Source organism: Postia placenta (genome assembly GCF_002117355.1).
Source record: "Postia placenta MAD-698-R-SB12 unplaced genomic scaffold POSPLAscaffold_11, whole genome shotgun sequence".
NCBI classification, from domain to species: Eukaryota; Fungi; Basidiomycota; class Agaricomycetes; order Polyporales; family Adustoporiaceae; genus Rhodonia; species Rhodonia placenta.
The window spans coordinates 379099-402556 of NW_020169842.1; the positions used below are offsets into that span (position 1 = coordinate 379099).

The 23458-nt window shown below is 54.5% G+C and overlaps 11 protein-coding genes across 11 annotated transcripts; 6 read left to right on the plus strand and 5 right to left on the minus strand.

Annotated features, from left to right (window-relative positions):
- Window positions 1-13: 13 nt before the first annotated feature.
- POSPLADRAFT_1183401 (hypothetical protein) lies at window positions 14-2107 on the plus strand. The gene is made up of 5 exons (XM_024488999.1): window positions 14-788; window positions 823-947; window positions 984-1025; window positions 1081-1687; window positions 1708-2107. Exons 1-5 carry the CDS (start codon window positions 35-37, stop codon window positions 1746-1748), a joined length of 1569 nt encoding a protein of 522 aa, XP_024336522.1. The 5' UTR covers window positions 14-34; the 3' UTR covers window positions 1749-2107.
- A 262-nt stretch (window positions 2108-2369) lies between these two features.
- Window positions 2370-3073, minus strand: POSPLADRAFT_1040752 (hypothetical protein). The gene is made up of 2 exons (XM_024477795.1): window positions 2867-3073; window positions 2370-2831 (listed from the first exon to the last, which is right to left on the minus strand). The coding sequence occupies exons 1-2, from the start codon at window positions 3049-3051 to the stop codon at window positions 2447-2449; spliced, it is 570 nt and encodes a 189-aa protein (XP_024336523.1). The 5' UTR covers window positions 3052-3073; the 3' UTR covers window positions 2370-2446.
- A 596-nt stretch (window positions 3074-3669) lies between these two features.
- POSPLADRAFT_1040753 (hypothetical protein) lies at window positions 3670-5451 on the plus strand. The gene is made up of 2 exons (XM_024477796.1): window positions 3670-4713; window positions 4794-5451. The coding sequence occupies exons 1-2, from the start codon at window positions 4129-4131 to the stop codon at window positions 5244-5246; spliced, it is 1038 nt and encodes a 345-aa protein (XP_024336524.1). The 5' UTR covers window positions 3670-4128; the 3' UTR covers window positions 5247-5451.
- Window positions 5452-5850: 399 nt separating this feature from the next.
- POSPLADRAFT_1183404 (hypothetical protein) lies at window positions 5851-7352 on the plus strand (the record flags this gene model as incomplete). The annotated part of the gene is made up of 7 exons (XM_024489000.1): window positions 5851-5914; window positions 5971-5986; window positions 6039-6061; window positions 6124-6394; window positions 6461-6619; window positions 6686-6854; window positions 6959-7352. The coding sequence occupies 7 exons, from the start codon at window positions 5851-5853 to the stop codon at window positions 7199-7201; spliced, it is 945 nt and encodes a 314-aa protein (XP_024336525.1). The 3' UTR covers window positions 7202-7352.
- A 73-nt stretch (window positions 7353-7425) lies between these two features.
- On the minus strand, window positions 7426-11648 carry POSPLADRAFT_1048213 (hypothetical protein; the record flags this gene model as incomplete). Its single annotated transcript, XM_024479465.1, has 23 exons — window positions 7426-7606; window positions 7676-7771; window positions 7829-8138; window positions 8256-8367; window positions 8430-8467; window positions 8522-8549; window positions 8672-8698; window positions 8751-8768; window positions 8817-8991; window positions 9049-9235; window positions 9287-9328; window positions 9383-9439; window positions 9539-9622; window positions 9680-9761; window positions 9816-9923; window positions 9974-10033; window positions 10084-10158; window positions 10218-10688; window positions 10743-11020; window positions 11071-11151; window positions 11204-11301; window positions 11361-11362; window positions 11436-11648. The coding sequence occupies 23 exons, from the start codon at window positions 11646-11648 to the stop codon at window positions 7426-7428; spliced, it is 2823 nt and encodes a 940-aa protein (XP_024336526.1).
- A 412-nt stretch (window positions 11649-12060) lies between these two features.
- Window positions 12061-13018, minus strand: POSPLADRAFT_1149211 (hypothetical protein; the record flags this gene model as incomplete). The annotated part of the gene is made up of 6 exons (XM_024486283.1): window positions 12061-12104; window positions 12161-12338; window positions 12390-12452; window positions 12511-12636; window positions 12703-12887; window positions 12940-13018. Coding segments are annotated over 6 exons (675 nt in total), but the record flags the coding sequence as incomplete, so codon positions are not given.
- Window positions 13019-13699: 681 nt separating this feature from the next.
- Window positions 13700-14951, plus strand: POSPLADRAFT_1059039 (hypothetical protein; the record flags this gene model as incomplete). Its single annotated transcript, XM_024481114.1, has 7 exons — window positions 13700-13735; window positions 13794-13819; window positions 13887-14049; window positions 14109-14466; window positions 14516-14734; window positions 14803-14834; window positions 14895-14951. 7 exons carry the CDS (start codon window positions 13700-13702, stop codon window positions 14949-14951), a joined length of 891 nt encoding a protein of 296 aa, XP_024336528.1.
- Window positions 14952-15824: 873 nt separating this feature from the next.
- On the plus strand, window positions 15825-17740 carry POSPLADRAFT_1149990 (hypothetical protein; the record flags this gene model as incomplete). The annotated part of the gene is made up of 2 exons (XM_024486367.1): window positions 15825-17243; window positions 17300-17740. 2 exons carry the CDS (start codon window positions 15825-15827, stop codon window positions 17738-17740), a joined length of 1860 nt encoding a protein of 619 aa, XP_024336529.1.
- A 571-nt stretch (window positions 17741-18311) lies between these two features.
- On the plus strand, window positions 18312-19136 carry POSPLADRAFT_1183416 (hypothetical protein). Its single transcript, XM_024489001.1, has 3 exons — window positions 18312-18478; window positions 18541-18726; window positions 18776-19136. The coding sequence occupies exons 1-3, from the start codon at window positions 18374-18376 to the stop codon at window positions 19037-19039; spliced, it is 555 nt and encodes a 184-aa protein (XP_024336530.1). The 5' UTR covers window positions 18312-18373; the 3' UTR covers window positions 19040-19136.
- Window positions 19137-19150: 14 nt separating this feature from the next.
- Window positions 19151-20005, minus strand: POSPLADRAFT_1059042 (hypothetical protein; the record flags this gene model as incomplete). Its single annotated transcript, XM_024481115.1, has 4 exons — window positions 19151-19361; window positions 19419-19570; window positions 19623-19772; window positions 19826-20005. The coding sequence occupies 4 exons, from the start codon at window positions 20003-20005 to the stop codon at window positions 19151-19153; spliced, it is 693 nt and encodes a 230-aa protein (XP_024336531.1).
- Window positions 20006-21740: 1735 nt separating this feature from the next.
- On the minus strand, window positions 21741-23311 carry POSPLADRAFT_1075298 (hypothetical protein; the record flags this gene model as incomplete). Its single annotated transcript, XM_024482800.1, has 6 exons — window positions 21741-22597; window positions 22658-22780; window positions 22831-22946; window positions 23003-23063; window positions 23127-23218; window positions 23269-23311. 6 exons carry the CDS (start codon window positions 23309-23311, stop codon window positions 22043-22045), a joined length of 990 nt encoding a protein of 329 aa, XP_024336532.1. The 3' UTR covers window positions 21741-22042.
- Between the last annotated feature and the right edge of the window lie 147 nt (window positions 23312-23458).

Below are 23458 nucleotides of genomic sequence, written 5' to 3' on the forward strand. Positions count from 1 at the left end.
CCGATGTACCGCGTTTCTCTACAGGCTGAGCAAGATGACCGCCGAGCAGCGTGGATATGACCCAACGGTAGTGCCTGCCAGCAATGACGAAATCACGTCGATGAATGTAGCCAGGGATGCTCTGCCGGAGAGCGACTATCGTCGTAAGCGCATCGCTGCTGCCATGACACGTGGGTGGCAGATCCAGAAGATCAGGATGCGCGAAGAGGACGTGGTGTCCGTAGAGGCGTGGCGCCGCGCTGGTCAAGATTCGACCTCTGCACCTACAGACTCATCCTCTCTGTCTTCGAGTGTCCAAGCCGGCGTTGCTCCTTGCTCTACACCTTCTTCTACGCCTCCCAACGCTCATGCTCCCGCGTCTTCGGATAGCAGAAACGAGACAGGCAGCGCGGACTCTGGGGGCCGCTACTTCCTCGTTGGTAAACCCGAGCATCACACCGACTCTCCGATTGGACGCGGGACACGGGGATACATCGCCTACGATATGAAGACTGGGAAATTCGTTTTCCTCAGGGACTCCTGGCGCTACGAAACGTCAAAGTCGGAGATAAAGGTCTACGAGCAATTGCACAGGAATCGAGTCAGACACATCGCGACACCGATATGCGGGGGCGATGTTATCGGGCAAGATAACTCTCCCCAACAGACATGTGCACAAGAGTTCGACAAGGACAAGAAAATGCCGAAGTACATTCATAACCGTCTGGTAGTGGAAGAAATTGGCATCTCCCTCCTGGAGTTCCCCGCTGGGCGGGATTTGGTGGTCGTAATGACAAATGCACTAGTAGGTGAGTCGTGCCTTGTTGATCCTTCCAAATACAGTTATTCATCTCATGTCTGAAGCCCATGAAGACGCATGGCAGTTCGCTGGAGTCATGCATCGTGACATCAGTGTTGCGAATATCCTCATGCTTCCTGATGCAAATCCAGAAGCTGTCGGCGTGAGTGTACGTGGAATCTTGAACGACTGGGACTTGTGCAAGTATAAGGGGGAGCTTGGAGCTGCTACGCAACGAAGTCGCTCGGTCAGTAGACTGGTTTATCATGTCCGCTAGACCGTTTACTTATGATTCGGACTAGGGGACGTGGCAGTTCATGTCCGCTTTGCTCCTCAAAGGACCAGGAATCAAGACACATGAAGTCGCGGACGATCTTGAATCGTTTATGCATGTGCTCAACTGGTTGTGCCTGCGATTTTTCAAGACGTTGCATGCCGACTTGCGGTCGTACGTCTCCAGTTCGTACGATCTGGTCACAAAGGTTGGGAAACGCCGCACTGGCGGTATCGACAAATACCAGGCTATAAAGGATGGCCGACCGATGGCGAACTTAGAGGAGAAAGAAGGCACTCCGCTAAAGGTTCTCGTTGAATCGTTGGCCACCATGTGTCACGTCCATTATCAAGCGGTTGACTCAAGCCCCTCCTCCGAGCCAGGAGATGACCGTCCACGCCATCACCCCATCATCACGATCGGTGGAGCTAGTCCCGATACCTACAAGTGGTCAGACATCTATTATCCGCGAACTAGAAAAGATGAACCGAAGGTCAAGAAGGACGATCCTCTAGTGAACCACAGACTGTTTATCGCTGCTTTCCTAATTGCATGTTCGGCCCCTGCTTCTGAATTTCCTGCCAAAGAGGAAGATAAATTCGCATTCTTCAAGGACATCCACACCGAGCATAGTCGTCCGTCCAGTCTTTACCAGTCAAGCGCGGGATCAAAACGGCGATCAACGGAACTTGTTAGCAGCAATAGCAGCAGCAGCAGCAGCGACGAGGAGCAGGAAGAGCCTCCTGAGAAGAGACTCAAACTCAGGAGTACCAAGGCCAATCGTCTTCGCGGCCTGCCGGAAGAAACCCTGTCATCCATCAATGGGGACGAGGTGACCGAGGACGAATACGAGACAGAGGATTCGGGTGCCTCAAGCTAGGTGAAGGTGATGTTGCCCCGGTATATGCATTGCTACGAATGGACACATTCGATACATTTATTATGGTTCGATTTAGCTTTCTTGTTTTCGCGCTGTACCCGGTTCCGTCTCACTATGCAAATGCTTTCTATGATTATGGTCATCTGGAGCTGTCGTTTAGTTGATGAGCCGTGGTAATATTACGTTGGAATCATATGGCAGTCGCGTCTGTGGTAGACATGTTGCAGTGAACGGGCAACGGGCAACGAGGAAGCGATTTTAGTAGCAACGTCGTGGAAGTCTGAGAGGTACAAACGCACAAAGGTACGAGCAACCGGTGCGGAAGTCGTAGTTTCCTACTGTTGAATCATTTCTCGGTGTATTGACGGGTGATCGGTGGACCTTACGTGAAGCGAGATATGGCGGTTGAAATGAAGCGAACCCCGCGCTAGCGGTAATGATAGGGAATAAGGATATAGTAGAACCTCAATCGCGATAATATAACATGTATATGGCTGTCTACGATCTCAAATAATTACTGCTCCGTGACTCTCTCGAAGAACTGTTTCAATGTACCCGACAACACCTCAGGTAGCGCCTCAACATCTCGCAAGACGACATAGTACTCGAAAGGAAAGCTATCCAGATACCGTTCGACGTGGAGATCCAGGCGGCCATCTATGTTCTTGTATGCGACTTGATTCATCGAGAGAATGGAATTCTGGTTGGCATTGCCGCTGTCAGAGGAACTCCGCGCATGCAGAGAGTCCAAGATGATGAACACGACCATGACCCGTTCTTCTTCCGCCTTCCTCAGGACAGTACGGAGCTTCTCGTGATCTTGGCACATGCCGTCTGAGATGATGATGTCAAGTTGCCACAGACCTGCGGCAGTGGCAGAGCTCATAGATCGTCTTTCTCTAGCGAAAGCACCTGCGTAGCCTTCTGGTCGAACTGGAATGCGCTCATGATTCGCATGCCTGCCTGGTCTGTGAAAGGTCCGCTGTCGAAGCCATGAAGAACATCGACTGACTCGCCGAACTTGGCTATGGCGACGTCGCCCACTTCCAGCCGGCTCAGAGCCTTCGATACAAGGACGAGTGTTTCGTATGCCAGGTGAACGGAATGAGACTCTGCCATAGATCTGGAGTCATCGAGAGCGATAAGAACTTGGTATTCCCGCTGACTTGGCCTAGTGCGATTTGCTGCAGCCCCCAGTGTAATAACGATAGGCCTTCCTGCAGGAACTTGCAGTCTTGCATTGGGCGAGCCGTGAAGTGGGAGAGCATCTAGGCACGAGGGATGAAGCTCAGTCCCAGTGAGCCGTGCTCTGGCGTTGCTTTTTCCAGAGCTTCGCCGCAGACGATAGGGAAGGTCTATCGTGCTGTAACGGACGCAGAGCATCCAACCTATGTCGCGGCGTCGAACCGACCCGTAAAGAACAGTTGGCTGGACATCGCGTGATGGCACGATAGGTAGAGCCGGCCCTACACGCAGATTCGATGTATTGCGTGGTGGGATGCCAGTGATAGCGCACGGAGGAGTGCATTGGGAAGGACCACGGCCAGGGCGGACCATGGCACATATCACATGCCGGTCGGCCAATGATCGGAAGGGGAAGGAGAAGCGCCAGCGATGCTTCGACCGCTTACGAATCCGCGAAGGAGCAGCTCCCATGATCCTCCTTCCGTGCTCCGGCCTGTTCTCCTGCTTATCTGGGAGCATCTCAGCTGCGCTGCCCCGTCTGCGAGTACTTACTTGTACCAGTCTCGCAGCACTGGCGTTCGCACTGCACGCCCACTCGGTCTGACAGAAGTTGACTCGGGGCACTGGCACTTTTGGTCACCAAGCAGCTCGCGCGGGTGATGCGCATTCGTCATCCTTCCGGCCGACGCGTACCTTCCTCACCCAAACAGCGCCGCCATCGCGTCAGCTCCTTGATTCGGCCTATGTAGAGTGCTGCTTCGCCACGGGGCTATTTGACTCCGGTGTCTCCCTGCGCTCTTTGTGCACGCAACACTCGCTTTGCTGTGCTCTCTCCGCTTGTCGGTGTGAGCTATAAGGCGTCTGCGCCGCTTTGGTGCTCTCTCTCTCCCCCTCGCCACCATTCTTAGTACGCCTCGTATATCCGTATATCTCTGTCGCCACCGCACACTCGCCCCGCTATAAATTTTCTGCCAAACGCTCCCCGGGTCTCGCTCTTCTGCTCTTCTGCACATGCAATCTGCCGTTGATATCATGTCTACGCCGCATACCCACACAGAAGGCCCAGTCCCGCCGCACTCCTCCGAGCCCCTCGCCATCGCCCAGCCCATATCCCGGGAGCCGTCCGTCAGTTTCTTCAACTGGCCCACCACCTCCACCGACTCCCTCTCCTCGTTCTCCCCCGCCTCCTCCTCCTCCCTCCTCCCCGACGCCTTCTCTCCCTCGTCCTCCTTCTCCTCCGACTGCCCGCTCTCCCCGCTCTCCTCGGACCTCGCCCTCCCCTCGTCGCATCCCCCCTCGCAACACCAGCACCAATCCGAAGCGTGGCGCACCGCCGCGCGCGAGGCCGCCGACGGCGTGCACTACACGCTCGAGCCGTTTCCCTCGCCGGGCAGCACCGTGCTGCCCCCGCCGTTCCGCGACGAGCCGCTGCAGGTCGCGGGCGGCGCGCGCGTCGGGCTGCTGGACGAGGTCGGCCAGCATACCGTGCGCGTGCGTCTGCTGGACGGGGGCGGCGCGGTGGGCCTGCTCCCCGCATGGAACCTCGAGGGCGCGCTCGAGCGCCTTGCGCGGCTGAACATGGAGTTCAACGAGGCGGTAAGTGCAGTTTCCCGGGACGGTCGTGCCAGCGGACGCGCGTGTGCTGACCGACTGTGCTTTTGCTTTTGCTATTGTAGGCGACCTGTCCGGCAGAGCGCCGGGGCCCGGAGGGCCAGCGGGCGTCCGGCAGCAAGCCGGCCCTCGCGCACAGCCACGACCGCTGCGTGCCGTTCGCGTCGCGGCTGATCTTCCGCAGCCCCGACGACGAGAGCGACGACGACGCGGACGACAACGGGTACGAGGACGACTTGTTCGGGTTCGACCGTGGCGCGCGCAAGCAGACGCTGCGCCCGTCGCGCGCGGTGTACGAGGTGCGGCCGGGGCGGGAGCGGCGCAAGGCCGTCGAGTTTGCGCGCGTCGAGCGGGCGAAGGTGTTCCGCTACCCGTCGGAGGCGCTCATCGAGGCGTACTATGGCGGGGCGGAGGAGGAGCCCGAGGCGGGTGCGTCTGGGGACGAGGAGGAAGACGGTCAGTGGTGGTGGGCTGGCTGGGAGGAGCCTGCCGCGGACGCGTCTTTACAGGACGGCTGACGTCCCTGTGCGAGGGCGCCGCCCGCTCGAGCGTACGCCACCGCGTAGATGCAGATGCATCGCCAAAATCATGCTATTCGCAACGCACTTTGCAGGACTAGTCTTATCTTATCGCAGCATAGTAGTATGTGTTCGGTCGTGGAACGCGTTCAATGGGTGTATTTGTATCGCAGTGATTCGGCAGCAATAACATGTTTTGGCGTCCCGTAGGTGAGCCGGAGGAAACAACGACAGAGAGGAGACTTGCTACACCCGAGGGCGCCGTAGACACTCGGGAGTCATACGGGCGGTGACGGCATGGCATGGCGGTGAGACGTGGGCACGTGACCGCGATGTGGAGCGGGATGACGTTTGTGGTGTCGCGCGGTATCCGACGTGCCCGCGGCCGACGCGCAGACCGTCCATGCCATCTGCCAAATGCAGGGGCAGGCCAATGGCAGCAGCCCGGACGCGAGTGCGCTCTCATCCTTTCTTACTCACATGTCCGATTCCCCTCCTCGCATTTCTCCCCCGACGCATATAACACCTCCCCGACCGACACTCTACTAGAAACCCCCGCGTATACCCCTTCTAATCCCTGTATACCTCCAGTGTTCAGGCAGCAATGGCAACGCCGTTTGTTGTACCGCAATTTTCCACGAAGGACTACAGCTCCTTCTTCACCGCAGGTGCGCGGGCATTTGTTGTTCAATCTATATAAGCAGTGGGACTGACACACACCCAGGAGCACTATGTTGCACGTACGTGAATCCACACAGCCGCACCAGAACGACGACACTGACCTCTTCGCAGAGTTACGCATGGCGGCATGACGCGTACGTCGTCCTCGTACGCATTCTGTCCGCGGGGCACACGACTCACCGTCCCCGGCCCACAGCGATTGACGTCATCAAGACCCGCATCCAGATCGACCCCGCGCTCAAGGGCCACTCCCTCCTCTCCGGCGGCCGCCTCATCGTCGCGAACGAGGGCCCCGCCGCGCTCCTCACCGGCTTCGGGCCCACCGCCGTCGGCTACCTCGTCCAGGGCGGCGCCAAGTTCGCCGGCTACGAATACTGGAAGAAGCAGTTCGTCCAGATCGCCGGCAGCCAGGAGGCCGCCGTCGGCCACCGCACCGCCATCTACCTCGGCGCGTCCAGCGTCGCCGAGTGCGTGCATTTGCATTTGCGTTTGCGATCGTCCGCGCCTGGGCTGAGCTGAACGCGTGCGCGCAGGTTCTTTGCTGACATCCTGCTGACGCCGCTCGAGGCGACGCGCATCCGCCTCGTCTCGGAGCGCGGCTACGCATCGGGGCTCACGACCGGGTTCATGCGCCTCGCGCGCGAGGAAGGCGTCGCCGGGCTGTACGCGGGCTTCCTGCCCATCCTCTGCAAGTGCGTCTTCCCGCCGTTCCGCACGCCTCCTGACCGCTGACCGCTGACCGCTGACCGCCGGCACAGACAGATCCCCTACGCGATCGGCCAGTTCACCGTGAACGAGTTCTGCCACGAGCTCGTGTTCCGCAACATGTCCGACGAGAAGCGCGCGTCGCTCAGCGGCGGCACCAAGTTCACGATCTCGCTCGGGAGCGGCGTCATCGCCGGCTTCGCTGCGGCGATTCTCAGCCAGGTGCGTCCCAGTTCACTTCCTCGTACCCGCTTTTCCTGCACCATATCCACATACTGCTACGCCGTCTGTATGCACCCCGCTGACATCGGTGCTCGCTGTTACAGCCGGCAGACACCCTGCTTTCGCAGATCAACAAGGGCCACGGGCCGTCGGGCTCAATGGCATACCGGCTGGTGACGCTCGGGCGCCAGGCGGGCGTGCGCGGCTTGTTCGCGGGGCTCGGACCTAGGATGGTCATGACTGCGGGTCTGGTATCGGGCCAGTTCCTGCTGTATGGTGTCGTCAAGGACATGCTCGGGGCGCCGCCTGGGCTGGAGATCCACAAGGAAACGAGCGTGAAGCTGTAGGAGGTGCCGGCCGGACGCTGTTGTGTTGTGTTATAGTGTACGCGCGATCGCGCGATCCGATGAACGGTGTGTTTCTGAGTATGCAAATAGAGAACACTGTAGAGTAGACTTGTTTCGCTAATGAGCACTGTAGCCTCTTCCTGACGCTGTAGAACGGAGACGGTCCTGGTATAGCACGGATCTATTTTAACGAAGTCGTACACATCAAAGCAGACATGAATCCTTCAACGGTCAAGAACCTCCGCAAGCACCTGCCGCACGTCCCCCCGCGCCCCGGCGTCGCCGGTCAAGTCCCAAGCCAAGAATCGGCGACACACGTCTTCGGCGCCTTCAAGATCCTTGCGCTCGCCCTCGGCCATTTCTTCGTCCAACAGCTGGCCGAGCTCGTGCGTGGACAGCAGCTTGCTGTATAAATGGTCCCGGTCAGTCGTCGAGCAAGGCGGTGCGCCTATTCCCTATGCATGGCATACACACCTAACGTATCGCGCCCTGTTCGCGATGCGCCGCGGGATCCCGAAGATCTCTGCGCACATCGCAGCGTGCGAGTCGAGCGAGAGGCCCCTCGCGACGCTGGACGACGACGCCGTGAGCGCTGCGCCCGAAGAACGGGATCGGTATGTTTCCTACCGGTACAGGTACGTGATGCGCTCTCCGGGCGCGACCCGTCTGCCTTCGCCCGCATCCTGCGCGCCCTCGTCCCCGCCCCCGTCCCCGTCGGAGATGTCTGCGCCGTCGTCGGCTCCGCTTGCGGCGAGCAGCTGGCCGTGGCGCGTTGTCAGCATCACTTGCATGTGCGCGAAGGTGACCGGCAGCAGGTGGGGCGCGAGCAGGTCGTCGGTGAACACGTCGTGGAAGTGCGTTGCCGCGAAGACCTTGGGGCATGCGGCTCCGCGCTGCACGAGGTGTCTGAGGACACCGCAGAAGAGACCGGCCCCATCTATTGGCACGAGTGACAATCCAGATAGAGATCGAAGAGGCCAGAGAGACAGCCCGCCAGGGTCAGCGACAGGTCAACATACAGTAGCAGCAGAAAAAGCGCCAGAGTGACACGAGCCTGCAGAGATTGTTCCCTTGCCGAATTCGTCCAGCAAGATGAGAGACCTCTCCGTTGCATTTCTGAGGGCCAGAGATACTTGATTGAGATCGATCATGAATGCCGATTGCACCTGCGTTTTGAGCCGCCGTGGTCCACATCAAATTGCTGCATCGACATGACGTGACTGTATACCTTTGAAACCGTTTCACGTGTCTGTATGCGGGTGAAGACTAAGAAAAGAAGGATCGTGAGTACCGGCGCAGGCTGCAGAGGCTCAACATTACTCTTGTCAACAATGCCGAGAGTTGCTGTCTCAGCAGGCACGAAACTGCAATGTAGTTAGCAAGAGCGTACTACTGATAGGAGACCACTCACCACCCAATCTACGGACATCAGGCAGACGTTGAGTAACGTGGTGCGAATGCGAGACGTACCTGAGCCATGTACTGAATCAGCGCAACCTTCACAGCAAGTCTGTCAGAGACCGCCGATTGTCAGCACCATCGAACACACCTGTTTGAGATAGACACTCTGATGCAGAGTCAGCGCAGTTGCCCGGTTTAAACACAGAAATCATGCCTTTCCACATGCATTTGCTCCGGTACAGACTACGATGCTGTGTCGTTCTTCGTGGACATCCTCCGAGCCATCCTGGTCGATGTACTCTAGAGGATCTGCATCCACACCTGCGCCACCTACCACAAAAGCATCATTGGGAACAAAGGTGTCGACCACAAATTCTTGTAGTGGATGGCTGTGCATTCTGCGCGTGAGCTCCTCATACGGTTGCGGCGTAATTATGTTTCCACACCGGCCCTGTTTGATATCCAATACATTCTCCTCCGTCATTTGTGGACGGACGTAGTTGCACGCTCTCGAGGCTTCTGCAAAAGAAAGAAGGCAGTCGAGCTCCGCACATACGTCACAAGCATGAGTCATCTCTTCATCATACACAAGGATCTTCTCCAAAAGAGATTGCACGATCTCAATTTCTCGGTCTGCATGGCATTAACAATCCTGGTCAAGTCCAACGAACTCACTCTGCTTACCGACAATAGATGGATGCAGGTCTCCTATGTGCACGTCCATATCTGTGGAGCAATGCTGGTAAATCCACTGCTCGTACCGCATAAGTACATACTCACCGTGCATTTCTTGTGATTTGAAGTAAACGTGTGATCTTTCAGTTGTATAATGAGTAGCTTCAAGAGCAGGTTTCGCTGCCTGTCCACCACTCACTCAGAAGAGAACTTGAGTAATCAGAGGGTTAGGAAGTGCATGGCATGGATCATAGGTGAAACTGACTTGGAAAGTCCAGCCCTCAAGCACAATTATGCCTTCGTCCGCCTTCCATTCTTCAAGCATCGGCACACAGATCAGGAATCCTAAGTTGCATCATTTCTGTGTTGTCAGCACTATCAGAATGAGATAAAATCGCATACCTAATTGCGGAAAATAGACAACATTCAACGACGAAGCGTAATCCGGGGGTACTGTGGCGGATATCTGCTGCGCTACCTTTGACTAAAGTCCGTTCAAGTCATGAATATATGGCGTTCAGAGGCACGCATTACGCACGAGGACGTTGTCGATGCCGTGATAGATATGCTTGAGGTTGTCGAGCTCTTCGTCGATATGTGGTCTGACACAGACTCGACCCGCGATCGTAGATTCCTCCCAGTCGATCTACAAAACATATTTGAGATAGCGTCCAATGCCTTCGGCGTTCGCATTACCGTTTCGTTGACAGCACTGCCCACTTCCTTGAAGCTTGCGACCTCGAGCGCCTCTACCAGCTGCAGATTGTGTAGTCAGGTTGCACATCGATGTGGTAACGTCCGCTTACTCTCTTGACAATGTCGACATTTGCATGGCTGAGTTCCGAAAGTGCGTCACGAAGCATGAGAGAGTGGAATGTGAACTAAGGTAATTCTCGGTTCGACTCGATGAATATATATGCTAGTGTGAGTCGTCACCGACCTTGACCAACGCTTGCCAATCTGAGACCGTGGCTCTTCCTGCTCGCATCAGTCCAAGTGTCCGTGGAACGTTCTTGATCCCTGCCAAGTGAGAATGCATACTACCAGCCGTTACCAGATTGTCTGGACGCAGGAAGCACGCGACAGCATCGTGCCGAGCATTGATCATGTCGAGAGATAGGGAAGGTCGGATAAGCCACTCGCGCATCAGAGCGCGACCCAGAGTTGTCTTGGTGTTGTTGAGAATCCCGAACAGCGATAGTCCCTCCTTCGTCTTGTCAGAGTGTATGGACGCGTGGTTCTCATCTTCAAAGATCTGCAGCGAGAATAGAGCATCTTGGTTGATCTGCATCGACTGAGAGAGAGTAAGAGCTCGAATTGCACAGATCTCGATCCCGACGCCTTCATCGTCCAGCTCACCAAGAGCCCGAATGCGTGCCAAGTAGTCAATAAGGGCCCCGATAGAGCCGAGCTATGAATATGGGTCGTCAGGCCGTAATATGAAGCTTGTTCATGGACCACTTACGCATAGAGGGGCGTTGTCTACACTAGCATAATTGGCTAACCTGACGGAGGCGTTCCACCTCTGCATTGTAGGATCCACAACTACCTCCTTTCGTCGTATCATAAAGTCATACGCGTTTCTTGGTCCGCTCCTGTCGTCAGAGTCCGAGGAACCTTGGTCTTGACGGGGACCTCCCGGCAGCTCGGCCAGAAGACGCAGTGAGAACAGGCGATCGCGACCCTTGGTAGGGAAAAAGTCCTTGTGGGGTCTGACCTGAAAGGTCCCACCCGATGCATCCACTATTCCAAGAGCTCGGCCAGAGTCTAAGGATATCGGATAGTAGACGCACTGTGATCCCTGAGGACTTCAATGAAATTGTCATCTGCTTTGGAACTGGTGATTACGATGTCAGGGCAGCACTGTTCGAGTACTGGGGCAGCGTAAGTTCAGTGAGACTTATGGGGTTAAAATCAAGCACATACAAGCCTTTGTCAGGTCGTAATGCGAGTTCTCATGTGTATCATCAAAATAGTGAAGTGTGCACTTCACTGGATCGTAGTATGCGCATGCAACACGTCCACTAAGGCACAAGAAGGATATTCAAGCAAATATTATAGCGCATATATCCATCTCACGCACAACTGGCATGAGATTGCTAAACATAACTGCGAATGTGGTATGAGTGCTATCCTGGTAGTGCATCGATGCTCATACCTTTTCCTGGCCAACGTTCTCACTATCTTCGTCTTCTAACACGCTCTCCGTAGGTTGCTCGACTTCGCCGTCCCACCTCACTTTCTTGTTTGCCTTGCTCGAAACCGCAGAGCTTTGCTCATCACTTGCCTCCGGTGCAGGTTCTTCCGCTATACGTTTCCGCTTGATATTCTTTCTATAACTTGACTTAGAGTCTTTCTTTTGGCCTGGCATGATTTCAACCTCGGAGTTGAACGTGAGCGCGAATGGAGGACCCGAGGGACCAAGAGACGAGACGAGACGAGATGTCAGGGCAATCACTGAGCGCGCTGAGTGCCGATCGCGACTCTCGATCGCGTCGCAGGCACGTGACAGGGTCGCCTTGATTGGACAATGGACTTTCGGGCAATCCAATAGACACATCATGATTCGGGAGGGCAATGTGCGTGTGTGTAGACGGTTGCATCAGAGGTGACTGTACGGCTGGTACTTACGGATGACTCAGGCCGGGTAGCTGAGTACACACAATCATGGGAACACAACACACGATGTTCCACATCGAGAACAGTATCCGATCGTCAGAGGCATGTGGATACAGGTAGACTGGGATCCTACAAGACGTGCATCCCGCTGACAGGTTGCGCCTCTACTTCTTCTTGAACTGAAGCAATTCACTTGCGTCGTCCGCCACTACGCATCACGATACGATCAGCCTCAAAACATCGTTCAAATAGTTAACATCCTACCGTTCAAGAGAAGACTTTGTGAGTCAAGCATGACGCGGTTGCCAGACACTGCCAGTAAATTGGCAATGTCGCGAGCCGCCTCGAGTCTCCGAAGCTGCAGGAAGCCCTTGTTCGAGCGTACCGCGTCACCAATAAGCTCTGCACTCTTCGCTTCACCCTGCGCACGGACGATGATAGACTAGTTGGGTGTAAGCGTTACCGTCTATTCGTGCGGCGGGATGTGACAAACCTGTTTCTCCTGTATCGCTTGGTCCACGAGGAAAGCGGCCCGCAGAGCAGTTTGTTGAGCAACCTAGGTATTGTGCACAGTAAGACTAAAAACGTGCGTGAATGATATCACTTTGACAGACCTGCTTCGCTTCGACTGCGTGTGTGAACTCCGGAGAGAAAGCGACATGTGTAATGGATACATCGTCGAGAACGAGGTTGAATCTCAGCGCCCTTCGAGTCAGGTTCTCGCGAACTAATCTTGACACCTAATTGGTAGCACCATGCGCGATGAACTTCACCGACGTGGCTAGTGATAAGTTAGCTGTACCGACCATTTCACGCTGTGTAATGAGCTGGCTGGCGTTGAACTGCGCAACCACACTCTTTAGGACCTCGTTTACGATTGAGGGCAAGACACGCTCGTCGTAGTCGGTCCCGAGTTCACGGTAGATGGTAGGTAATGATGGTATGTCCGGCCGGGAGAGCACACGACAAGTGATGTTGACCATTTGAAGATCTGATTAGATGTAAGCAGCTGTGTTAGAGTCATGGAAATGGATATGGGCCACCTTTTGTGCCAGTAAGACTGGCAATATTGCGAGGCTTCGCACGAATGTCGAACACAATAGGTGTCTCAAACCATGGGACCTGGTCCACAGGTCAGGGCAGGTATTCGAGCATAGTATAATGCATCCTCACCATAAGGTGCGTTCCCTCCGCGTAAACATTCGATTTCACGCCGTCCAGACTGGACATTATGAGCAAGGCCTTGAACATGGACGCGATATACGTACCGTGTGTATTTGATGGCACGGTGACCACCGTCAACTAAAAAAAGGACTCTTACATCCAGTAATACTTTAGCTAGAATGAACCGCACGACATACCATTGAACAAGCTAGCATTGAGTGCAACTCCGCCACCAATGAGCGCGAGCAACAGACCACCACCTGCGGTGAAACCTTTCCCGCTCGGAAAGCCCCCGCCGCCGCCGCCAGAGCTGGCTCGCTGTATTTGCTGCGCCAGCCGTCTGAAAGCCTCTTGTCCGTTCATAGCGTGCGCGTGAATGTGCAGAGACTCAGCAGGAGAATAACGACTTTGGACTGACGACACTCCCAGGCAGAGCGGCACGGGAATTGCCGGAATCATTACCGCTTAAGAGCTCACTGCTTCCGACAAGCTTCCGAAGGCAATTTGTTCCTCGACTGCCGACACCCTTCCCTCCGCTCAGGCTTTCTCAAGCTCGCAAGACCTCGAGGCGGTATCTTGGCCTCGTTGTAGCTCAGATCAAAGTCTCGCACAACAATGTTCCCCGATATACGTACAACAATGCTCGGAGACGGGAACGAGGTTCTCAGCAGAGTCGTATGCAGCGCTATCTAAACTGATCCGGGGATCGCAACTGACTGCGTAATTTCAACAGTTTGGTTGGACATCAATAGCTTGCTGGTAAGCCCTTCACAACCTCTCGCGTTTCCCTGACACCTGTCTGACACCTGACTGCGGTTTCCTGCAGGTTGGTAGTGTACACCCCGCAGATCATCGAAAACCATCGCCTCAAGTCCGGGGAAGGCTTGAGTGTATTTTTTGTAGTCATCTGGCTGATTGGAGACATCTGCAATCTCGTTGGCGCAATCCTTGCTCATCTTCTGCCAACTATCATTATTCTTGCTTTATATGTTCGTGCACGGTACGCATACATAATGAGGATGAGCTAATCATCCGTTTTCATCCACAGTATACCGCATGCGACTCTATTCTGCTTATACAGATATACTACTACCGCTGGGAGAAGGCAACGTCATCTGCGACACCTTTCCTCGTGGAGGAAGACAACAACACTCTACCACCTAATCCATCCGAAGAAGCACCTCTGCTCGGTGGTAACGAGCGCGACAGCGAAGCGGAACACGGGCTATCCGCGTCGAACGAATTCGCAAAATATGCTGGCGCTCTAGTCTTTGTTTTTGCCAGCGGGATCACAGCGTGGGCTGTCGACGAATTCATCCATAAGGGCCAGGCTAGGTCGAAGCCGCAGGAAGAAGTCGTGGAATGGAGAAGCCAGGCACTTGGCTGGTTTAGTGCCGTAATGTACCGTAAGTAAATACGTAGTCTAGGATGTTCGATCGCTCATGAGCATGGAAGTGGGTGCGAGGATACCACAGATCAGTGCGTGCATTTCCTCATACACTGCTACACTTAATGAGCGGCCGGAGCCAGTTAAAAACTTCAGGACGAGGTGTGAGGGGCTGTCGCCGTTCCTCTTCGTGTACTCTATTACGGGAAACATCACCTACGTGCTGTCCATACTCGCGGCGTCAATGAGCCTCAAGCATCTCACAGCGAACGCATCGTGGATTGCTGGTGAGCGCTCATGCATAAATGTCATCATCAGTTCCGGGACTCATGTCCTTGCTTCTATTCCACATCAGGGAGCGCGCTCACTGTGTTCCTTGATTCCTTCGTAAGTCGTGCATTGACACCAACTGTCAGGCGAAGTCGCTCACGGGCTTTTGTTATATAGGTGCTCTGTCAGTTCTTCTGGTATCGGGTGCGCACGTCGGGATCGATCGAGGAGTAAGGTAGACCAGTGCTATAAAGTAGAATTGCCGCTGTGTACAGTATTCTGCTGTAATGACCTAGACCCCGTAAGCCCGTCCGGATCCATTGTAGCGCGGCCGCAGCGCTGGAGTCATTCTGATGGACGGGGTAACATGTAGCTTACTGGAGCCGATACCGGTTCGAATAAGGGTACGATAAGGGGAACCCGAGGCCCTTGATCAGCTCGGCCGGTTGGTGTGGGACCGAGCGATAAATAATGGAGAGCCGAAGCGTGATGGTCCACGAACTTTGCAGCAATGCGTGCCTCGTTCCCTCCCTCGTGTTGCCAGCTGTTGTTCGACATCCCACGTTGCAGGTCAGCTCTAAACATTCGTATGGCAGCCTCAGTTTGACTGGACATGCTCCCAGCCTCGTGCTGGTTCATCACCCAGACCGCAACCAAAACTCATTATCAATGCCAGATCGCCCGCCCGTCTTATATTCCTCCCTCCATGGCTCGCCTACTCCGCTCACCCCCTCTTGGCGCACCCCTGACCAGCAGTCGAGACCCGAGGAATGCAGATGCCGCGGTGAGTGCTTTGCAACCTGTCTCATGGCCACGACGTACTCAGAGGCTGTGACGCTCTACCCGTTTCAGACTGTAGCTGCAGACCAAGCACGCGCCCTCCATTCTGCGTGCGCCACACCCCTGAGCTGCCTATATTTGACATAGCGAGGCAGCGTCGCGTCACTGTTTGCCCAGACAATACGTTCCGCCACTCGCCGCCACCGACTGCATTTGCCTTTTAACCCGGCCGCTGTGGTCGACCGCTGCCATCCACTTGCGATGCAGAGGACGCCCTTTTGTCCACCCTCCAACACCCAGAAGCAAATCAGAGCAAGCCAGTCAGCCATGGCTCAACTTGCCGTTGACCCGTCTCGCGTACGTCGTAGCCCCGTCCACGTGAAGGACTTACCACCGCCGCCATACGAGTTCTATGACGCGCATACCATTTCCGTGCCTTTTGTTGTCGACCCTTGCGTGGCCGTGCCTTTCGCGCGGACGCACTCTCTCGGCGCAACCCGTCCTGAGCACCCTCGGCCGCAGTTGACTCAGTCGCGCCGGACCGGTCCCAATCTCTCCATTCCTCATCTCCGAGAAGCGCTCCACAGTCTCGAATCGAAGATGGCGACGCTGCTCAGCGAACGTGAAATGCTCGAGTCCAGACTAGAGCAAGCCGTACGTCTGCAGTCGCCGATCCAACGTCTCCCCGAAGAGCTGTTATCCACGATCTTCGAGATCGGCGTTCTCTACGAGGACGAAGAGGACTCGCTCACGCTGGCGAACATGATGCTCGTATGCCGCTATTGGAGAGATGTCGCAGTCGATACTCCGGGACTCTGGTCCCGGATCATGACGGGCACGCACCATTCAATCGAGCGCGCCCGTCTCAAGCTCGACCGATCGAAGAATGTGCCATTAGATGTTTGGGTCGACTTCAGTCCCCCCATGGAGTATGGTAGTGTCAGAACCGAGACACTTATGCATGCGATGGACCTCCTACGACCATCTATTTCGCGGTGGCGGTCATTCCATCTCACCGTGCCCAATCGACCGCAAACCCACGCCGTACTTTCGCGCTGTAAGGAGCGCGCGCCATTACTGGAGGTGCTCTCGGTGCGTGTCTGCCATTCTATGCAGGAAGATCATTACTCGACCCCACCACTTCCCCTTTTCGAGGGGCGCACTCCACGACTTCGTTCCTCTTCGTTTACGTCGTTCAACTTCAACTGGGACATGGCACTAGTCAGCCGGCTACGTATCCTCAAACTGGGCGGGTACTGGAACGGGCTCTCGCCATCTGTCGACGTCATACTGGGGATTCTTCGGGCATGTCCCCAGCTGGAAGAGTTGGCGCTGCGCAATATGTCCGACGTCGATCCTCGGACGTGTGCCCAGGCAGAGGCAGATCCCTCGGATCACGACGATTCCAGCGATAGATTTGTGCGCCTCGCCGACTCGAGAACGGTGCAGCTGCCAAACCTCAGGAAGGCCTCATTCTACTACTGCGGCAACATGCGCGCTCGCACGGTTCTTGGCTTGTTGGCGTTCCCGGCGCTGGAGGAGATCGAGCTGTGTTTCCTGGATAATGTGTCTTCCATCATAGAACAGCTGCGACGACAATCGTTGACCCGGCTGCCCCTGCACCGACTTCGGATTGAATCGAGCTACTTCGGCGAAATGAGGCTGTTCAGACTTCTACGGCGATTACCTGCGCTTACAGCCTTGGAATTCGTGGATGTAGATGACGTGTCGTCCAATTTGTTGAAGGTCTGTCTTCTCGCTTCGATTTGCTGTGAAAAACTCATCGCCGCTTCTTACAACAGAACTTGAGTACTCCGCCCATGTCTCAGACATGGATTTGCCCTAGACTTACGACACTCGGCCTGGAAGGTTGTACATCGCTGGATTGGGAGTCAATCCGCTCCTGTGTTGAATCTCGTCTTCCTGCTCAGGCGCGAGCATTCCCTCGACAATCTACAGCTTCTACCTCTCCTGTCCTTGCCCCATCGTTGTCGTCCACGTCGAGTTCTACTACCAGGGCTACGTCCTCCGCTTCCGCGTTTGCTGCGCAAGCGCATATTCTATCACGGATACCAGCAGCTCCCTCCGCCAGCGGCGTTGCAATGCCGCCTCAACGGCTGGAGTCGATTAATCTTTCTCGATGTCACCAGATCAGCAAGGAGATGCTGCAATGGCTGCGCATGTACGTCGCTGAAGTGAAGTACGAAACCACGCGGGGAGTGTGGGGTGAAGTCCCCTCATGATGGTTATGGACGATGCGCCTTTACGATACGCCCACAATGTGGGTGTGGATACCCCGTATGTTATGGTCTTGGCTCGTCGCTTTCCGTCTGTGTTGTGGTTTGCTTTCGAACATGCTGTGATGCCTTCGGTTTGATTGTTAGTGGATGTTTCGCAGTGCCTGTACATGTACGTACACTCAATGAGCCACTACACGCTGTCCAACGGGATTTGGATCGCCTATCGCCCATGTATGTGTATGATTGAGACCCTTTCAGGAAGGATGTAGTGAGTTCGACGTAGATCTCGCTTTGCGCGTGTATATATGCATAGCCGTAGTCTACGCCATTCCAATCACTTCTCACTTGCAGGAATGCTAACGACACCTTCGAGGCGTAAGCGTTTTACCTGCTAGTTGTACCCAAGTTCAGGACTTTTCAAGGCGGACCTCATCATTGTCTGTTAAAGAGACGAGTGACAACTTGAAGTGTGACTAGTCCCCGTAGGCAGTGCGTCGAGACTGGAGACGTCCCTCGACGTCTAAGGACAAGTGCCATAGACGCGCGCGCCACATCTCTGGCTGCGTCCCCCACTGTCCCCCACCGCCGTGCGGTTTATACACACTTTGTTCCTTACAAGTTCGGCAAGGAATTGTAATGTCCGGGGATGCGCTGACCCCGGAAGAAAAGACGAGGTATGACGCCGCCCGCAAGGAGCTTATGCAAGCCTTGACGAAGAGGCGGACCGCGGACAAGCAGCTGGTGCGTTTTCTGTCCTATGGTCATGGGTATGGTTCTCGCTCTTACATTAAACAAACCCTCAGACGTCTATTGAGGTCGACATCTACGAACTTGAGGGCAAATATCTTACTGAGACCGCTGCGCACAGCGGGGGCAATATCATTCATGGATTTGAGGGCTACCTCAAGAATGCCCCTGGAGGCAGGAGGAAATATGAGGTGAACGAGTCCGACCGGATATTTTCCAGCAGCAGTGCAACGTACACGAAGGTGCCGTCCAGAAAAATGTATACATTTGCATTGACTCAATCATTCACAGTCCTTGGACCTCTCTGGGGAGGACGATTCATTTGGAGATGACCATTCGCGCCTAACCACACCCGGAGTGACCACTGTCATCGTACCTCCCGCCACACGCACGCAGGAGCTCTCAGCCGCACAACAGAAAAAGAATCGTGATAGAGAGTACCAAAGGAAGAAACGAGCTAACGCACGCAATACCACTACGCCCGTAAGCGAGGACGAAAGTGTGACATCCTCACGAAAGCCCACCAAGAGGGCAAGACTAGCTGACGATGAGTGAGGGGTCGTGTCGGGTTCCCTGCACTGATGCCTGGTGTACAACTAGTCGTGTATTTGTATTGTATTATAACACTGCTCGATGTTCAACAAAGGACCACGATTCTTGTGGCGGTCAGATATCCAGTGTGCCCAAGAATTTCTTCACACCAAGTTCGTCCATGCCTCCTTCATCTGGATCCACTGCTTCGATACATCGCGTTGCAGCAATTATATGTCGTGGATCTTTTGTGTTGATCCACATCCGGCCGTTGAGTCCTGTGGCAGTCTCCAAGGGAAACCGTGCGCCCAGGATCGGAAGCAAAAAATGATTGGGATCCAGCAATCTGCACCGAAAGCATCAGGGAACAGGTTCAGGAAGGGCGTCATATAGATGTACTCACAGACGGCACATCTTCAGACTGCAGTGCACGAGGAAACCCCCCTTCAGCTCACCGAAACCCTCTGCTTTCCGCGTCTGTGCATCGAAGCATTCGAGCTCGGGTTCCATGTCCTTGTGTGCCAAGGATACCCGGGCGTACAGCAACGAACCTACCTGCGACTGCATTCGGCATTTTCTTCCAACGATACTGGAAAACACAACTCACCTTGAGGTTCGGCCTATTTCGTTTCGTCGCCCCTTCGAATGCAAGCCCATCCAAAGAGGCCATATGTGCCGCCCCGATGTCCACTCGCCAGTTTTCCCCGCTTCGGGCAATAACCACACCTACCACAGACTCCTGCGCCGCAGGAATATACTTCCTTGCATTTGTTTAGCTATAAGACTATGGTAAGGTGTCAGCGCACTCACCCGACGCGAATTGCCCTCCACCCACCATCGACTTCGGTTAGCGGAGTGTTTAAGCTCGCCTGCACGAGTAGATACCACCGCAGACTCTCCCTGGTTACTTGACAGTTGTAAAAGCCCTGGACCAAGCTTCAGGTTCACATGTTGTGCAGAGATGTGTTCTCCAGGCAGGACGGTCGTCATAGTTTTCAGATGTATTGGTCGTTTGGAGTAAAGTATCCTCGATCGACCTCCTGCACCATTGGCTAAAAAAGGTAAATGTCGTAGAACAGCTTATTGCCATTATCACTCAACCTGTCAGTCAGGCCTCGCGTCGCTCTGAGCACCTCGAACTGAGAACACGGATATCTCTTGAAATACTCATCGTATAGCCTTGATTCTTGCTGCGTTCGACTCTGCTCGTCGCCCCGGAGGGCCTGATACCAATAATATTGCGATCTGTCCATGCGTGACTGTTGTCAGCTCTGCCACTCCCTTCTGGACGCAGGATTGTTTTTGCCCGCGAATGCAAGCATCTGTTCGTGTCGGAATGACTGTGTTGGGTCAAAGCGGATACTAGGGAGGGCCCGGTATGGGTTTAGTGTGTCCCCCAGTAAGACTATCTTCACTATATGCTATTGTCGCCATACTGCTAGCACTCCTCCATGCCATCAGTACAGATTGCTTGGGATCTATTTTCCAGTATCCCCAACCCATGTAACATATCATATAAAGCCATGAGAGCTATCTTATGGTGTGAACCTGTTCCCCTCATCTGTCATTGGCATTCAATCACAAAGAGGCTCTCGCGCCATCTAGGACAGCTTCTACTGCATACTTGATGGACTAATAGTTGCGCTGCCCTCTAGTTCCATCACCTCTTATCCTCGCAACCAACCTGCATACAGCGCAAGAGAGGCTACATGAGATGCTGTGCACAGTATGTCACACCAGCGCTCTACCCCGCCTTGATATCATCTTAGTAGGCCTTAGATTGAGACTTACCAGGACGTCTACACGCATTACATCATCCAATATGTGAAATGATTGATATGTGTCTATTAAGAGCATTACCTATGTAAGATACAATGCGTAGAGCAACTTGATTGCGAAACAGAGCTTGGCTCTGGTGTCAGACATACCAACAGTGAGCCAAACACAGATAACTGTCTCTCCGGGAGAGCTGGACATGTGCTGGAAGTTTGGGAGTCCATCAACATTGATTTGAAGGCTGGGATTCTGTGAATTGCATGCTGTTTATGCCATTCCATAGTGCGCACGCAGGGCATTGACAGTGACGCGCAGACAGCCGCTAAACAGATGATAGATGTCTTGTAAAGCTAGAAACACACCAGTAGTAGGCTACTAGGCTGAGATGTCAGATGGGCGAAGAACACAAGGCTACAGATGGACAACCATAGCTTGTGTGATGCTCGAGTGCAGAGAACAGACCAAGGAAAGAAATATGGGTTAGGGGACGCACCGAAAATGATACCGGGCCCTCCCTAGTATCCGCTTTGACCCAACACAGTCATTCCGACACGAACAGATGCTTGCATTCGCGGGCAAAAACAATCCTGCGTCCAGAAGGGAGTGGCAGAGCTGACAACAGTCACGCATGGACAGATCGCAATATTATTGGTATCAGGCCCTCCGGGGCGACGAGCAGAGTCGAACGCAGCAAGAATCAAGGCTATACGATGAGTATTTCAAGAGATATCCGTGTTCTCAGTTCGAGGTGCTCAGAGCGACGCGAGGCGCGAAATTTATGTGTGTTTGGCCCGACTGACAGGTTGAGTGATAACGGCAATAAGAATGACCCTAAACAACCTCGATAACCTCCAGCATACACTTTCCTGTTAAGTAGAATACACACAACCTTGATGAGGATATAGGAGAGGCAGCTCTCAATAAAAACGAGATTAGGATTGTCTCAAGTACGGTAAAAACGACTAAAGAGCTTCCCATATGGCATTACGTAGGCCGCTGGATCACATTGTTGAGTCGAACGTCCACTGATATATATACGTACAGGACTAATTGGGACTACGGGTTGGGACAGTCACCAAGAATAATAACATCCATATTCAAAAGGAACACCTATGACATCTCACGGAAGGGCGAAACGCGGGAGGCACGCGTCGACGCTGTGCGCAGAGAACCGATCCAGATTACACGAGCAGTACAGCGACCGAAGGGCCGAAATGCGCTTAAAGAAGAGAAGAAAGGACGAGATGTGTTTCAGAAGAATAAGTATGTGGTGACGAACACCCCGAGCGCGATGATAATCACGACTTGCAAAGGCACGCCTTCCGGCGCTATCGGGTCCTCGACGTACGTGCCGACCTCAGTTTCTCCATCCCAAGTGGTACTTGTATCATCGGAAGGCGACGTTGGTCGGCGTCTTCTCAGGTCCGCAGTAGTAGAAGTGATCGCGGTGGGAGCAGTGCTGGGCTCCGGCATGGAGGAAATGAGGTGCCTGAGGCGTTCGATCTCGGCCTGCGCCTCCTCGAGTTTCTCCATGAGTTCTGTGTTTGGCTCCGGAGCGGAGGCAGATGAGATTTGCGGCGCCGGCTGAGGTGGATGAACATTAACGTTGACAATTCCGACGTCCTCCTCGGGGTCCTGCTGAGGTGGTGGCTCGTAGGTGGTGTACCGTGTCGGCGGCGGTGTAGATGGTGCATCATGATGTGTGTCTTCCTCCTGGTGAGGTACCCCACTGTCCCCACTGGGTTGCCGAGCTTGGTGCGCGTAGCCATTGCCTGAAGGATGTTGACGAACAGTACCGTAGATATTCTGGCATAACGGGGATACATAATATAAACAACGCTCAGATGACACTACTTGGAGTCTTACCGGATCGGAGATATTCGCCATCATGCTCATGCTTTCCTCCTCTTCTGGCACAGTCTGCCCTTCTGGAGGTAAATACACGACTCTGATCTTCTGCGAATGCACCTCGTCGCTATTGTCAGCCCACTAGGACATAGTCAGTCATGATGGCAAGGCGATTACAGGATAGGACATACGAGATCCCCAAGGGACATAGTCTCCTTTTCAGCGGTGATGAGGGTGCTCTGGATGAGGAACTTGTCCTTGCACTTGGCGTTGAGTGCAGGCTCCTCCTTCATCGCCTGCAGCATCACTGAAAATAGGACATCAGCCCACAAATCATTGAGACGTGAGCTATAGAGGCCTCACCCTGCACTTCAACAGTCTCCCCAGGCTCCACCCTGCCAGAATTTGGTCGAACGCAATACAGCTATAGCCGTTCCCCGTCGTGTCAAAGGAATCGAACGCTGCTGGAAGGAAAATGAGTGGGCACCTTGGGCGCGGTCGTCTTGACCTTGAACGCGACTGGTTGCGCATTGTGGTTGGAAATGCCCAGCGTGCGCTTGACGTGCTGTGTTAGAGGTCCTGCAGTGGATATAAGGACCAGCTGCGACACTCGTGGATGTTCTACGCACTGTTGAAGCCCAGCGCATTGCTCGGGGTGAGCACGACAGACATTTTGTAGGGGGGGGGGGGAGTTAGGTGTTAGCTGAGGGTGTGGGAAGGTGCCAATGATAGTGATGACGGAGCCAGAACGCGTCGGCCTGTTTTGAGCGGAATCTACCGAGCCTCACTCACGCCTGCTGTACTCCGTTCTCCGCGTTT